Consider the following 16256-nt stretch of genomic DNA (forward strand, 5'->3'; position numbering starts at 1 on the left):
ACCGGAGTACCCGGAGGAAACCCCACGACGACATGGGGAGAACATGCAAACTCCACACACATGTGACCCAGGCGGAGACTCGAACCTGGGTCCCAGAGGTGTGAGGCAACAGTGCTAACCACTGCACCACCATGCCGCCCCCCTTCACATTAATAAAAACTGAAAAAGTCAGGTGTCCGCTAAATATTTATTTTCTATGGGATAATGAATGTGGTCAGTCTGTTAGGAGATTAAGAAGGTGAGCTCTGTACAGTGAGTTTGTGGAGATTGTATAGGGTTTGTTTAATTGGAAGTTATATTAGTAAATTTATAAATTATAACCTGAGGTTTAAGAATGAGAACGATTTTATCTTCTGTTGCAATTATATTATCACTCTAATGTTCTGACCACTTCTTACATTGACATACAGAGTTTTGAAGTTTTGAAGAACAAACAGCATTTAAGGAGTTTTCAGTTTGTGTGTTAAGTACGTGGTATAATTTTCCTTACCCTTTCTCTTTACTGTGTTACAGATTGGCTAATTGGTGGTCATCCTCAGAAGAAGCCATCAGATTCATTGCCAATCTCTTCATTCAGGCAGCAGAGTGTGACAGACAGACAGGAGAGAAGAACCTGCAGCTCCTCTCATCAGTCTGCAGTTATTCCTCTTTCCCTACTTTGGATGATGGAACAATAGCAATATTTTTAACAGAACAGAGTGACTTTCTGTTGGATCTGTACTTATTTTTAAAGGACTGTGAGAATCCATCACGTAAGCATGTTCTGCAGGCATTACAGCCAGTTTATCAGTCAGCTCCTGCAAACTGGGTTATAGACCTCTCTAAGAGGAAGGCGTCCATCCTCCTTGGAGTTCTGGAACTCCAGACAGTGAAGAAAACAGTCGAGCTCTTTGGGTGGTCAGATAAAAAGACTGAGATAAAGAGTTTTCTCCAGTGTCTGCCCTATATTTCCCAGCTGGGGTAAGTTTCTACTTTTATAATGGGAGCAGTTTTAGTAGCTGTTTGCGTTTTGCAGTCATTTATATGTGTGTATGTTGGGGGGTGGGGGGGGGCGAGTGTTAAAATTTTCCTAACCCTTCCTCCTTGTTGTGTTACAGATTGGCTAATCGGTGTTCATCCTTAGAAGAAGCCATCAGATTCATTGCCAATCTCTTCATTCAGGCAGCAGAGTGTGACAGAGAGACAGGAGAGAAGAACCTGCAGCTCCTCTCATCAGTCTGCAGTTATTCCTCTTTCCCTGCTTTGGATGACGGAACAATATCTTTAATAGAACAGAGTGACTTTCTGCTGGATCTGTACTCACTTCTGACAGACTGTAAGAATCCATCACGTAAGCATGTTCTGCAGGCATTGCAGCAAGTCTATCAGTCAGCTCCTGCAGGCTGGGTTATAGACCTCTCTGAGTGGAAGGTGTCCATCCTCCTTGGAGTTCTGTTACTCCAGACAGTGAAGAAAACAGTAGAAGTTGTTGGTTGGTCAGATGAAGAGACTGAGATAAAGAGTTTTCTCCAGTGTCTGCCCTATATTTCCAAGCTGGGGTAAGTTTCTACTTTTGTAATGGGAGCAGTTTTAGTAGCTGTTTGCGTTTTGCAGTCATTTATTAGTCTGTATGTGGGGGGGGGGGGGGGGGTGAGTGTTAAAATTTTCCTAACCCTTCCTCCTTGTTGTGTTACAGATTGGCTAATCGGTGTTCATCCTTAGAAGAAGCCATCAGATTCATTGCCAATCTCTTCATTCAGGCAGCAGAGTGTGACAGAGAGACAGGAGAGAAGAACCTGCAGCTCCTCTCATCAGTCTGCAGTTATTCCTCTTTCCCTGTTTTGGATGACGGAACATTATCTTTAATAGAACAGAGTGACTTTCTCTTGGATCTGTACTCACTTTTGACAGACTGTGAGAATCCATCATGTAAGCATGTTCTGCAGGCATTGCAGGCAGTCTATCAGTCAGCTCCTGCAGGCTGGGTTATAGACCTCTCTAAGAGGAAGGTGTCCATCCTCCTTGGAGTTCTGGAACTCCAGACAGTGAAGAAACCAGTAGAAGTTGTTGGTTGGTCAGATGAAGAGACTGAGATAAAGAGTTTTCTCCAGTGTCTGCCCTATATTTCCCAGCTGGGGTAAGTTTCTACTTTTATAATGGGAGCAGTTTTAGTAGCTGTTTGCACTTTGCACTCGTGTGTGTGTCTGTATGTGTGTCTGCGTGTATGAGTGAGTGATTGTGTACCTCATCAGTCCCTTAGAGAGAAATTCTTGTTACAGTGGCATTAACAACAAAATGTATCACCTAGTGATAGTTAAAATGATGGTGCCCTCTGTTCAAAAAGGAGGACAAAGTATGTAATGTACAGGATGCAGTGGTAACTTGCCTGACCATGATGTGATCTTAGAATTTTCAGAAAATAATCTCACGTCCCACAGCTTGAGAACCGCTGTCCTATACACTGTTCCTGGGAAGTTTGACAAAGATGCGTACTTTGAGATTGGAGATAGGAAAAGACCGAATCTTCATATGCACTGTTGCATTAAATAAAAGATTACAACAAAGCGTAGTTATTTACGTTAATAAACCTGAAAAGTCACGTTTCCCCTAAATATTTAATTTCTGTGGGATAATTAATGTGGTCAGTCTGTTCAGACAGCTCAGTACTGTGAGTGTGTGGAGATTGTTTAGGGTTTGTTCATTTGGAAATTATATTACTAAATTCACAAATTGTAGCCTGACGTTTAAGAATGAGACCACAGTTTTATCTTCAGTCACGATTTCTCAGATCACTTCAATGTCCTGAATTTTCATATTTTGACATGCAGTTTTGAAGTATAAATGAAAATAAAACTGGATCACAGCTGAATGTATATTTTATCATGCTTTTGGATTTGTTTAAAGCCAGTTATTCTTACACCATTTTCATCACCTTATCAGATGAGAGGAGCAGGTAGAACAGAGAGCATTTATTGTGTTTTCATTGTCTATTTTAAAGAAACGAGTGATATGATTTGCCTAAATCTTTCCCCTTACTGTGTTACAGATTGTGCGATAGATCTTTTTTCTCAATGGAAGTCATCCATCAGTGCTTTAGCTCAACTGGGGTTGTGGGGGAGGCAGAGCCTATGTTGCCTATGTGGGGGGGCACAGGTGGGAACCAACCCTGGTCAGCCACGCACCTACAATTACAGGGCCCATTTAGTCCTGCTATTCAACCTACCTTGCACGCTTTTGGACCAGAGGAGGAAACCAGAGTCCCTGGTAGAGAGCCATACAAACATGAGAAGATCATGCAAATTCCATACATGGGATCGAATGCAGGACCTTTTTATCACAAGGCAGCAGCACTAACCACCACACCACCATGCTGCCCCTCAGAGGAAGCCATTAGATTCATTGCCAATCTCTTCATTCAGGCAGCAGAGTGTGACAGACCGACAGGAGAGAAGAACCTGCAGCTCCTCTCATCAGTCTGCAGTTATTCCTCTTTCCCTGTTTTGGATGACAGAACAATATTTTTCACAAAACAGAGTGACTTTCTGTTGGATCTGTACTCACTTTTGACAGACTGTGAGAATCCATCATGTAAGCATGTTCTGCAGGCATTGCAGCCAGTCTATCAGTCAGCTCCTGCAAACTGGGTTATAAACCTCTCTAAGAGGAAGGCGTCCATCTTCCTTGGAGTTCTGGAACTCCAGACAGTGAAGAAAACAGTCGAGCTCTTTGGGTGGTCAGATAAAAAGACTGAGATAAAGAGTTTTCTCCAGTGTCTGCCCTATATTTCCCAGCTGGGGTAAGTTTCTACTTTTATAATGGGAGCAGTTTTAGTAGCTGTTTGCGTTTTGCAGTCATTTATATGTGTGTATGTTGGGGGGTGGGGGGGGGCGAGTGTTAAAATTTTCCTAACCCTTCCTCCTTGTTGTGTTACAGATTGGCTAATCGGTGTTCATCCTTAGAAGAAGCCATCAGATTCATTGCCAATCTCTTCATTCAGGCAGCAGAGTGTGACAGAGAGACAGGAGAGAAGAACCTGCAGCTCCTCTCATCAGTCTGCAGTTATTCCTCTTTCCCTGCTTTGGATGACGGAACAATATCTTTAATAGAACAGAGTGACTTTCTGCTGGATCTGTACTCACTTCTGACAGACTGTAAGAATCCATCACGTAAGCATGTTCTGCAGGCATTGCAGTCAGTCTATCAGTCTGCTCCTGCAGGCTGGGTTATAGACCTCTCTGAGAGGAAGGCGTCCATCCTCCTTGGAGTTCTGTTACTCCAGACAGTGAAGAAAACAGTAAAGCTCGTTGGCTGGTCAGATGAAGAGAATGAGCAAAGGAGTTTGCTGCAGTGTCTGCCTTATGTTTCAGAACTGAAGTAAGTGTGTTTTTGTAAGGAATGCGTCTATCAAAAGGCAAAGGTCACCCAGTGTTCATATTACAAAGTTATTTTAAACATATATTTTGTGGAACGATGTACTAACAAAGTTAGTTGTTTCCCTGCTTTCCACTGTGAATTATTAATAGTTTATTTGGTGTGTGGAGGGCTGTAGAGCCAATGTTGTAGCTGTTCCTGGATTTTCTCCCCCCTCTCATGATATTCGCAGCCTGCTATTCCTTTCGGAACTGCACTGCATTCAGAAAGCACTTGACCATGTCCTGTGATGCCGGCTAAGGTCACCTGTCTGTTTGTCACCTCCTAGTATCAGCAAACAACTTCTGCAGCAGCTCCTCTGTCTGACCTCAGTGGGGGGTGAAGTCCAGGTCACCAGGCAGGCTGCCTCCCTCTCCAGGGTCTTGGGCAGGACAGTGGATCTCAGCCACATCCAGATTGACCCCCAAACTTGCATGTCACTGGCCGCGGTGCTGGAGCAGGCCGAGGGGCTGTCGGAGCTGGATCTCAGTCACTGTCAGCTGGACGACCACAGCGTGGATCTTCTGCTCCCACATCTGCACAAAGCGAGAGTCCTGGAGTGAGTGTCCACAGCAGATCCTACCATCAGCCGAGATGGAGAATGTGTGCAGTGAACAGCATGCGGCAAACCAGCTTCACATCAGTCAGATTTATATTTATAAATGTTTCACTGATGTGTCACGCAAATATTCTCAGCAATTCTCTGACTATTCCTTCTATCTTAGTCTAAGCAACAATGAGATCTCTGACCTCGGAGCTCTGAGAATCCACAGCATCGTGTCTGCAAGCAGCTATATCCAAACAGTGAGGTAGGTTTGAATTAGCAGAATGTGTTTTGTGTGCAGAGTTCTGTGGCTGAAAGTCCTCATGGCATCTAACATATAGAAACAGAAGAAACTTTCTCAGTCCATCAAAATGCCTTCAGAGGAAACTGTAACCTTAATACTTTATAACAAAGTTTATGGTTCATATCAATCTATGATGAAACAAAGTGTAAGAGAAGTGAGTTTGTTTCCAGGTTGTTTAACAACAGAATTACGGACATGATGACCTTCCTGACAGACCCACGCTATCATTTATGGGACCAGTCAAAGGTACTAATCAGACCATTGTGACATTGCTTACTCCGAATCAGATGTACGTTCATACATTTTATCAGTTGCTACTTAAAGGTGATGACTAGTACGCAGTCATATTTTAGTCATATTTTAGTCATATTTTTATTTAGTAAGATTTTCAATGGAATTACTACAGAAGCATTTAAGGAGCCTTTACATATTAAATTCAAAGTCTATGACACTACCTTTGAAGTGTCAACTATTACAGAGTTGTTATTGTTATCTTTTAAAAATGATATTAGTATGGAAGTAAATTAATGTCAAAAGATGCAAAAAATACACTAATTGAATAAAGATACATTGCATTTAATAAGCATTGCATCCCATTCAGTTATTTTACAATATAATATGCAATAAGTAATCAGCTGCCACCCATCACGTTAAATATTTTACATGACAGATGGCAGCTATATTTTAAAGAGTTTTCAAAGCACCGGCCCCGCGAGGCACTTTGATATGACTGGTGACACCGTTTGCTATCAGTGTACAAGGATAAATGCTTTTCTGACTTTATTCCAACCTCTTCTTTTTCTTCTTCGTAGGACCAAAACTCAGTGGAGTTCAAACCAGATTTAAATCTGCATAACGGTGAACTTTCCTACAGGTACCCTGAGCTTCATCTTTCCTGTCTCATGCCTCTGCTGATTTTTAATACGCTGGACAGCTTAATATAACTTTATCAGTATTGATTTGCTCTCTGCTCTCTTCCCATTGTGTAGCTTCAGCTGTGAATCGGGAGGCCGCTTTCAGTGCAGTGAGACGGGGCTGGTGTTTCTGATGAAGGCTGCAGGCAAGGTGGAGTACAGCCCAGCTTACTGGGATGAGGCTGCTTTGAGAACTACTGGTTATGAACCTGCGGGGCCCCTGTTCAACATCGAGAATCCTGACAGAGGGCTGTGTGCACTGCGGCTTCCACACTGCGAGGCGGATGGTGAGTTTGTAACGAGGCATTGTATAACAGGAGGGTTTTTTATTTTATAGAGGATGCTGAATCTCCAATGAAATATACAGCAGAGCAGACCCAGCCCCACAGGCCCCCTCAGTGAAGATTAAAGCCAGATTTTATTTATAGAAGTGAATGAGCGGACCCCATAAGTTCAGGTTTACCCGACATGTGCGTACGCCCATGTGTGTATGGTGTACTGACGCACTCGTTAAACAATGGCAAAGCTGTACACATCATGTGTAATTTTTTTGGGTTAAGTCACCAGGCCTTCTCTGCATTTCAATTGTCCCTCTTCAATTGGTCCCTCTGAGGAAATGTCAGGTTTTCATTTGTATTACAATTAGCTTTATTGTTTATACTTTTGCAGTCCTTCTTATTTACTTTTTATGAAGCCAAACCATACTGTCATGATCAAATTACAATACGAAATAATCACCATTAATATTGACTAGTAGCATTCCTTGTGACTGGTTTCCATCTGTCTTTTCCCAGTGGAAGGACGAGAGCACCTGTCTGTGGCCCATTTCTGTGGTGGAAATATGCAGGTGCTGAAGCCTTTGGCAGTAACAGACACTCATGTGACGATCCATGTCCAGAATCTCTCACTTTTTGGTCTTCTTAGGAATATACTTTCATTAATTACGTCTAGCGTCCGGGGGCAGGTGTTACTTTTCCAGCCACCTGGAAGCCCTCCTCAGAAACAGATATACGTGTTCCTGTTACCCTCCAATGTGCCAGTTTCCCAGGTAATCAGCCTTATTGTTAATCAGGTTCTTATACCTGTCAGTTTAAGCACATCACCTGATTTTACTGTTGTTATAGTGGCAAGATATTCACAGCAAATTTGAGATTATGAAACATTTACTATGTCAGGCTCATACTTTTCCATTTCTATACTGTCTCCTAATCCAGCTGCAATTTCACAGTTGTCAGAAAATAGTCCCTTTTTGAATCACCAATACTCTGCTGTGATCCTTCGAGTAAAGCTTGGCTTGATTTAAATTGTTACTGAAGGTGAGGGCTTACGAGGTGTCGCTGAATTTTACAAAAGCTTTAGCGTCAGATTTACTGTAGACAATGTTAGAGCCCTGATTTAAAGTTCACATGCGATTTTTTACACAGTGAATGGCATCCATTTCTCCCAGATCTTAAGAATACTTTTACTTGATTGAGTTTCTGGTTTTTGAGTTAGAGATATTGACATAATCAGCTGGTAAAGCAGTTTAACTAAAGGTACTGGTGACTGTTTAAGTTTTGACCAAGTAAAATAATATCAGCCAATATCATTGGGAATTGGATGTTTTATTTCTTTGAAATCTGTAACAGAACCACAGACAAAATCACTGTGTTGCCATAACTGGACTCTGCGTGGACCTGACTTTTGTATATTTCTGTGTTTCTCTATAGGTGAAACATCAGCACCTTCAATGCAGATACGTAACCACTACTGCAGACTGCACGTTTACTGCAAACCGAAAGTACAGTGTTACCTCTGACCTCAAAGGAGTTCATAAAATCCAGCCTGAGGTAATGATCATCATATGTGAACTGCTATTCTGTAAATAAATCCTGATAATGTAATAAAGAATCTACTTCATGTAGTTCAAGGAATACTGACTCCACACGTCTATAATAGTTAGTACCAAAGAGAAAAATGTCTTGCTTTTTACAAACCAAAATGTTTGAACCACATCGTATGTCCTCACTCAGGCCTGGTCAAGAGCCTTGGCTTCCAGCAGTGGTTATGTGCTCTTCAAACCTTCACAACCCTCGTACATCTGAAGGACATTCCTTTTCTGGTTTTTACTGTATTCAAAGTATTTTTTTCTCTTTCAGTCGTGGGTTTTTTTCTGTAACTATGGTCCAAACTTCCACCCGGCCTTTGAGGTTTTCTTCAACCATGACATCACAGAAATGAGATTGGCCGTTTTGGACGACAGACAGCATGAACTGTGGGTTCGCGGAATACCTTTGACAACAGAAGCAGCTCCAGATTCGAACCAGGCAGGAGGTATTTTTTTTATGTTTTTACTCACTGGTTTGCAAAAATACAGTTACTTCTGTAACTATACTCCGTCCTTTTTACATTCTTACCCCCCCACCCCCACCACCTCAAGGGATCACTTGTGACCTTAATCTACAACCTGCTTCCTCAGCTATCACAAGGTCGTCCCTAATAATACATTGACATTTATTTAGCAGACACGCTTGTGTAAACAATGTAGGAGACTAAGGGTTGACATGATCCAGGTATATAAGATTCTAACAGGTCTGGATGCTGTTCAGCCAAATGGCTATTTCAGTATAAGTTTAAATACTAGAACTTGTGGCCATAAGTGGAAATTAGCGGGAGAACATTAAAAAACGAATTTGAATAAGCACTTCTTTACACAGCGTGTAGTTAGAGTATGGAATAGTCTTCCTGTAAGTGTAGCACAAGCTAAAACCCTGGGTTCCTTTAAATCAGAGCTCGATAAGATTTTTTGAGCCATTAGTTAAGTTCTCCCCAAACGAGCTTGATGGGCCGAATGCAAGGGTGTAACTTTGGCTGGAACATTGCAGGGGTTGAGGTCTCTACCCATTACGGGAGAAACATGATTATTGTGGGGGGTTGTATTAGCTGCTTTTGATTTACTGGGGGGGCTACAAACCCCCCCCCCACCCCCCCTCCAATTTACGCCCATGGGAGATTGGCTTTCTCTCATTTGTAAATTTCTTGTGTTCTTAGTGAGTGTCACAGAGTGTCGCCCGAGTAAGTAGGCTTAAGGGCCCAGTGGTGACATCACTGTCCCAGCCTCAGGATTTAACACGGAAACTTCTGAGTCCTGAGTCCACGGAGACACACATCCTTGAGCCTGAGTTCTTTGGATTTGACGTGTTTCAGATGGGTGAACATCTTCTCAGCATGTGGTCTGTTTTGTTATTACCCAGAAGTTGCCTATGTTCCCCACCTTTTTGAGAGGTATAACTAGATTTGGTTCCGTCACAGTGACAATGTTGTATTGCCTGAGCAGCCCTGTCATTTGGCCTTTCCATCTAATCCGTACTCGTCCCACACTCACCACATTGAGTGAGTTTCCAGAAATACTGGATGGACCTGGAAATGTTAAAGTTAAGTACGAGGATAGATCATTTGGGAAAGTAAAAGTTAACAGATGTGTTCTTACCTGAATGCTATTAGTCCGTCTTGTGACATGTTGATCTTAAAATACACTTATTCATTTATTGCAGATTCCATTTATATGATGATTTGCAGAATCTTTCCCCACCAATTAAGTGGTTACTTGCATTCCTTTGCCCATGTTATAATGGCCATGTCTGAAAATGTCACTTATTACTTATATTACACTTAGATTCTGTTCTTATGCCTGGTTTCGGTGGGGGGGGGGGGGGGTGTTGGGAAATACATTGCTGTTGCTCTGACAGCGTCCAGTTACACAGATCCATATGGCATGTGGATTAACGAGACAATATTATTGTGTTTCAGATGCTGCAGTCGGCGGTGCTGTAGGAGGGGAAGTGAATCCTGGGGAGGCGGGAGAGATGGACGGGGCTTCAGGCTACATGAAAGATGGTGAGATTTTTACAATAAATACAGTCTTTAACTGTGATTAATTGTGCTTTTAAAAACATAATTAATACTTGAGTCATGTAAAACTTAGCTTTACAATGTAGTACATAGGAAATTTATTTTAACATTGGCAATGTTATTAATTGCATGTTATGTCTTTTCCATACTAGGGAAACATTTTGTTGACAGGCACTGGGGAGATCTGATCAACAGGGTCGGCTTGGTGGCTCCAGTTTTAGATTATCTCTTTGAGAGTGGATTCATGGAGCTTGAAATGTACTCCAGCATTTTAAATGAGAGAAACTCCTGTGACCAAATGAGGAGCCTGATGCTCAAAGTCATCATGCCTGGTGGCAAACGAGCCAAAGACGAGCTCTGCAAGATATTAGAGACTCAACAGAAATGTCTGATGGAGGATCTGAAAGGACAGTGAGACAGGTGTATGCATGTGAGGTAACCCTTTTTAAACACGGTCATCTTGTAGTGGTTATAAGCATTTTATTTTTGCCACACTGTGCCTTAATCTGTTTATTGTCACAGTTGCTGAAACTGTGTTCAGGCCTTTTATTTGCTGAATTACTTAATTCAAATGTCAGCTAATGTCTCTGTGCTGGGAAACAGTGGTCTATAAAATATATTAAAAGTCTTTTTGGGAAATGGCTGCTTGAAAACTCGCTCCACACTGAAAGCCACAGTAAAGTTGGTTATTCTCCCCAAAAACTTTTCTGATATATTGTGGTCTTATTATTGAGTTAAATATGTCTGAATCACAAACCGAGAAAGATTTTCCAGTTTATTTCTAAATCGTATGTCAGTCAGTATTCAGGAACAAAATGTCATGCTTTTTCAGGGAATGTACTGAACCCCCAGCCCCTTTACATAAGATCTGCCCAAACATGTCTGCACTGTGTGCTAAGTGTAACTGGCACTGCCCAAACATGTCTGCACTGTGTGCTAAGTGTAACTGGCACTGCCCAAACATGTCTGCACTGTGTGCTAAGTGTAACTGGCACTGCCCAAACATGTCTGCACTGTGTGCTAAGTGTAACTGGCACTGCCCAAACATGTCTGTACTGTGTGCTAAGTGTAACTGGCACTGCCCAAACTTTTTTCAGTGTTTCTGGAAGTGTCTGATTCTCACTTACGTAGAATAATGGATGGAAACCTCAAGCTGTCCCTCAGTTTTCTTCTATTTTCAGATGTGGGCTTTTAAATAGTAAATATGAAGACATGTTGGCCATATTGCTTTACTTGACCAAAAAATTGTGCTTTTTTTTTACTTTTAGGGACAATCCCAGAGGCTCCAGATGTGAAAACGTAGATGGTGAAAATTTCTGCTCTTCTCCAGCATGAAAAACTTACATTTGAAATTGAACCTGAGGTTGATACATTTTGAGAAATTCTCTATGGGCTTTATTAAATCTGGAGTAACTTTACTTTGGGAATAAGTTTTTACCATATTTAGTCAATGAAAAAGTATGTGCACATATATATGAGCTGATGTTTACAGTATGTATGTGCGTATATGTATGTGCTGATGATTACAGTATGTCTGTGCGTATATGTATGTGCTGATGATTACAGTATGTATGTACGTATATGTATGTGCTAATGTTTACAGTATGTATGTGCGCTATATGAGCTGATTACAGTATGTATGTGCGTATATGTATGTGCTGATGATTACAGTATGTCTGTGCGTATATGAGCTGATGATTACAGTATGTATGTGCGTATATGTATGTGCTGATGTTTACAGTATGTATCTGCGTATATGTATGTGCTGATGATTACAGTATGTCTGTGCATATATGTATGTGCTGATGTTTACAGTATATATGTACGTATATGTATGTGCTGATGATTACAGTATGTATGTGCGTATATGTATGTGCTGATGTTTACAGTATGTATGTGCGTATATGTATGTGCTGATTATTACAGTATGTATGTGCGTATATGTATGTGCTAATGATTACAGTATGTATGTGCGTATATGTATGTGCTGATGTTTACAGTATGTATGTGCGTATATGTATGTGCTGATGATTACAGTATGTCTGTGCGTATATGTATGTGCTGATTATTACAGTATGTCTGTGCGTATATGTATGAGCTGATGTTTATAGTATGTATGTGCGTATATGTATGTGCTGATGTTTACAGTATGTATGTGCGTATATGTATGTGCTGATGATTACAGTATGTATGTGCGTATATGTATGTGCTGATTATTACAGTATGTCTGTGCGTATATGTATGAGCTGATGTTTATAGTATGTATGTGCGTATATGTATGTGCTGATGTTTACAGTATGTATGTGCGTATATGTATGTGCTGATGATTACAGTATGTATGTGCGTATATGTATGTGCTGATGTTTACAGTATGTATGTGCGTATATGTATGTGCTGATGATTACAGTATGTCTGTGCGTATATGTATGTGCTGATTATTACAGTATGTCTGTGCGTATATGTATGAGCTGATATTTATAGTATGTGTCTTTTCCTTTTGTTGTATTTCCATTTTTTGCTCTATTTTTTATGGACATGTGACGATGTTATAATGTCTGTTTGACACAGAAAAATTCTATTTTTTTATTTTTTATTCTCAATGCCTGAATTTATATTTGTAACAAAGTCTATGAAAATAATCATTTTAGGTGACAATCTCCGGGGAATATTGTGGCATTACTACTGAAACATTGTGAATAAAAGGAAAGTTTGTCATATGTGAACAAATCATAGGTGATTAATGCCCACTAGTGCTATTAGTGCTATTTGCAGTTGCATTTACAACTCAAAATTTATCCTGAGAAGCGACATGTTGGTCAGTTTGCAGAGTGGGGAGGGGAGATAGAACGCACAGGTCTGGGAAATAAATACTTTCTCGTCCAGGTTGTCTGGGTCTCATTGCCCTGTAGTGCTTGCTGGATGGTAATTGTGCAAACAGATAATGGCCTGGGTGTGCAGTGTCCATACTGATGGCTCTAGCCTTCTTCCGCAGTCGGGCGGAGTAGACACTGTCTAAGTTCGGGAGGTCAGCCCCAGTGGTCTGTCAAGCAGCCTTTACCATGTACAGTCGCTTGTTACATTCTGCAGCTGTGCAGCTTGTATACCACTCAGTTGGGCTAAAGGTCAGAATGTTTTCTATGGTACTGCAGTAAACGTAAGTTAGAAGCTGTTGGAGAGGATGGGTCTGTCTCAGGTTCCTGAAGAAATGCTGACACTGTTGGACTTTCCCCATCAGCTGGATGGTGTTTAGAGACCATGTGAGAACATTCGTTATATAGACCCTCAAGAACTTCACTCTTTCCACACGCTGTACTTCCTTACCATGAATTCGGTCGAGCAGAGCTTGAGTAGCTGCCCCGGCCCTATGTATGAGTTAGAATGTTTCACCCATATTTAATTGTGGTTATTGGAGTTGCAGGAAAAATATTCAGGACTTGACCTCTGTGTCCTCCGTCTTAGGTCAGGGCATGCAAGTGCTACAGCAGTTTGGTTTTCGCACAAATTTTAGTCATATGGTCAAAACTATGGGCATGAACAGTTGTAGCTGACGCTGAAATGCGTTTGTATGGGTTGCCATGACAACAAAGGATGCCAGCATGTGGGACTGTCACATTCATTTCTGTTTGTTTCCTTTTCCTTATTTTGTTTGGGTATTCTTATAGTAAACACTACAAGATAAGTTGAAAGTATTTTTTATATACATTTATTGTTTGAGGAAAATGTTTACATTAAAATAGTAGTAAACCTCTTCCATGAGTCATATGGACCGCAACTTGTTAATCGAAAAAAGTTGTGCGGTTCAGTGGGAGAGACTAGAGAACTGTACCACTGCCGGTCGTCATACCGATCTACTGCTGGTTTTCCAAGGCGTACACGGTAAATTTATGCAGGTTAACTTTGTTAACTCGTGTTAACCACTTGTGTAAATAGGTGTCTGAAATGGATGTCATATATACTAGCGAAACTATTTTATTTGTTTATTCTTTTTTTCACGGTGCTCCATGATTGTGAGGGAGAGGAATATAAACGAAATTGTGGACATCAGTGCGAAACCTGGAATTTTTGACCAGGGTAGAAACAACAGTAGTGTAGATTTTGCTGAGGGATTCATACTTATCCCTTAACTATATACTTATAGATGTCTTAAAAATTTGTAAATCATTAACTACATGCTACTAAATGTATTATTGAGATTTTGTGAATGATTAATGTTTAACTAAAGGCGGATATATGTGGTATAACTAAACATTAGTCACCGTTGTTTGCTTATAGCGTGTCTATTTTCTCATGTTAAGCCCTCATGTTTATTTAAGGTAGATTTAGCCATTATTGCGTACATCTTAATTTTTGCATACTTTTGAAAACAAAGTCTGGGCACACTAAACTTAATACGGGGCTCTTAAGTTTCATCAAAAGTTTGGATTGAGATCTGTAGGGACGCAGCATGGTCAATACGTGACACTTGCCTGCCTACCGCATTCATTTGATATTGCTTAGAATATCAATATCAATACAATATTGTTCACTTTCTCTACACTACGTGTGTGCACTTCCGTGTTATAACGTGCTCGCAGGGAGATTACACGTGATTTATTTTGGATTCTATCCGCAAACCTAAAATGCTCTTTTCTGATTGGCTGGTCGGTGGTTAATTACGTGCTCGTGGCGGGATGATGCATGACATATTGCGGAAATCTACCCAGAAACAGTAAATGCTATTTTCTGATTGGCTGATAGGTGTCCATTAATTCTGTATAACGGAACATTTCGGTGGGCGTTACCTTTTATTTCCCGGCATGAGAAATACAAGGTGTGGCGTATGAGCTGGTGGAAATGCGTGTGTCTCAGAGTCTTGACAGCCTTAATTGTTAAGCTGGACGTTGCTTCTAAGGGCTAATATGGGCTCTATTATCGAATAGGTGCGTATTAACTACCATTTTTTAATGTAATGTGATATGTAACGTTTATTTAATGTTAAAGGGGCAGTTCACCCCAAAACTGCTTCAGTGCTATCCATCCGTCTAGGTCGTTCTGATAGCAGTTGCCAAGTTTTGGAGATATTGGGCGTAGAAAAGTCGGTCTTCTCTCGGATATAAAAGGAGCGAATTTCATTCTTTCGGTGGTGGCTAAGCCGCCAAAAATACATTTGAGAAGTTCAACAGCAATGTCTCTTTCCAGAAATTATAACATTTGTTCAAGATAATCCACAGACTTTGTAGTAAGCAGTTTAATGCAGGGACTGTTGAATTCGGAATGAGACTTCTGCTTTCTAACGGAAACGCGGCTTGTTTACTGGGCCACTGTGGGATTAGGGCCGCAGTCCTGTAACATTACTGGACGCCCAGTCATTGAGCAAAATATTGTACATAGCAACACCATTCCAAAGTTTTGTTCAGATAGGGAATTTATAATCCTACATGGCAGCGTTATCTCCGGCATTTTAATACATTAGTATTAATTTACTCTGTAATGCAATTGTGCATAATTATCCCATACCTTTTACATCAAATACAGCTTTGTATTGTAACGAGTAACCTGTACTGGTGTATTTAAACCACCCTACTAGGACAGCTGACCTTTGTTTGAGGTTAATGAGTCACATTAATTGACTGCTGGTGTGTACCCCAAAAGACTGAATTCTGTAATCAAACGAAAATGTGCTTTTTATATTTCCTCCCTTACAAATTTGTTTGTTTTTCAATTAAATTGTACAGAATATGGGTCAGATTGAAGGTGGGAACGTTTTGAAATGATTTACTGTGGTCTCTCTTTTTTTTTGCATGAAAACCTGGAATTTTAGCAGGGGTTTGTACACGTTTTATATTCACTATAAATGAGGTTTATTTTAGTTTTTTTTTTTCCTTTTACGCAAACCTTTTTTCTACAAGAAGTTCTGAGAACATGGGCCTTTTGTGTTCTTCGTATTCTGGGTGCACGTTTACGACCAGTTCGTAACCAGGCTGTCCTGTTACTCTAATAGAGCCGGTATTGTTTTACTTAAGACCTTTACTTACAAGTGAAGCGTGTGCAAAAATACAGTCATGTACCATTAAGGGACGAGGGAATCCCGATCAAGAGGAAACAAATATTAATGTATTAGTGTATCAAACAAATATTAATGTATTAGTGTATCAAACAAATATTAATGTATTAGTGTATCAAACAAATATTAATGTATTAGTGTATCAAACAAATATTAATGTATTTTAAGCAT

General features: G+C 40.6%; 1 protein-coding gene across 1 annotated transcript in view; it reads left to right on the forward strand.

Moving 5' to 3' along the window:
* LOC125720299 (uncharacterized) overlaps positions 1 to 12922 on the forward strand; it is a 29483-nt gene extending 16561 nt beyond the window's left edge. Inside the window, exons 9-24 of the mRNA XM_048995517.1 lie at positions 514 to 960; positions 1098 to 1538; positions 1676 to 1973; positions 3633 to 3775; positions 3913 to 4353; positions 4679 to 4948; positions 5115 to 5198; positions 5408 to 5483; positions 6050 to 6111; positions 6227 to 6438; positions 6946 to 7199; positions 7861 to 7980; positions 8290 to 8464; positions 9941 to 10027; positions 10195 to 10477; positions 11311 to 12922. Of these exons, the coding sequence (XP_048851474.1) occupies positions 514 to 960; positions 1098 to 1538; positions 1676 to 1973; positions 3633 to 3775; positions 3913 to 4353; positions 4679 to 4948; positions 5115 to 5198; positions 5408 to 5483; positions 6050 to 6111; positions 6227 to 6438; positions 6946 to 7199; positions 7861 to 7980; positions 8290 to 8464; positions 9941 to 10027; positions 10195 to 10457 (3373 nt within the window). The 3' untranslated portion in view covers positions 10458 to 10477; positions 11311 to 12922. The remainder of the gene's footprint in view (positions 1 to 513; positions 961 to 1097; positions 1539 to 1675; positions 1974 to 3632; positions 3776 to 3912; positions 4354 to 4678; positions 4949 to 5114; positions 5199 to 5407; positions 5484 to 6049; positions 6112 to 6226; positions 6439 to 6945; positions 7200 to 7860; positions 7981 to 8289; positions 8465 to 9940; positions 10028 to 10194; positions 10478 to 11310) is intronic.
* Positions 12923 to 16256: the final 3334 nt, after the last annotated feature.

The sequence above is a fragment of the Brienomyrus brachyistius genome, chromosome 25, assembly GCF_023856365.1.
Source record: "Brienomyrus brachyistius isolate T26 chromosome 25, BBRACH_0.4, whole genome shotgun sequence".
Lineage (NCBI taxonomy): Eukaryota > Metazoa > Chordata > Actinopteri > Osteoglossiformes > Mormyridae > Brienomyrus > Brienomyrus brachyistius.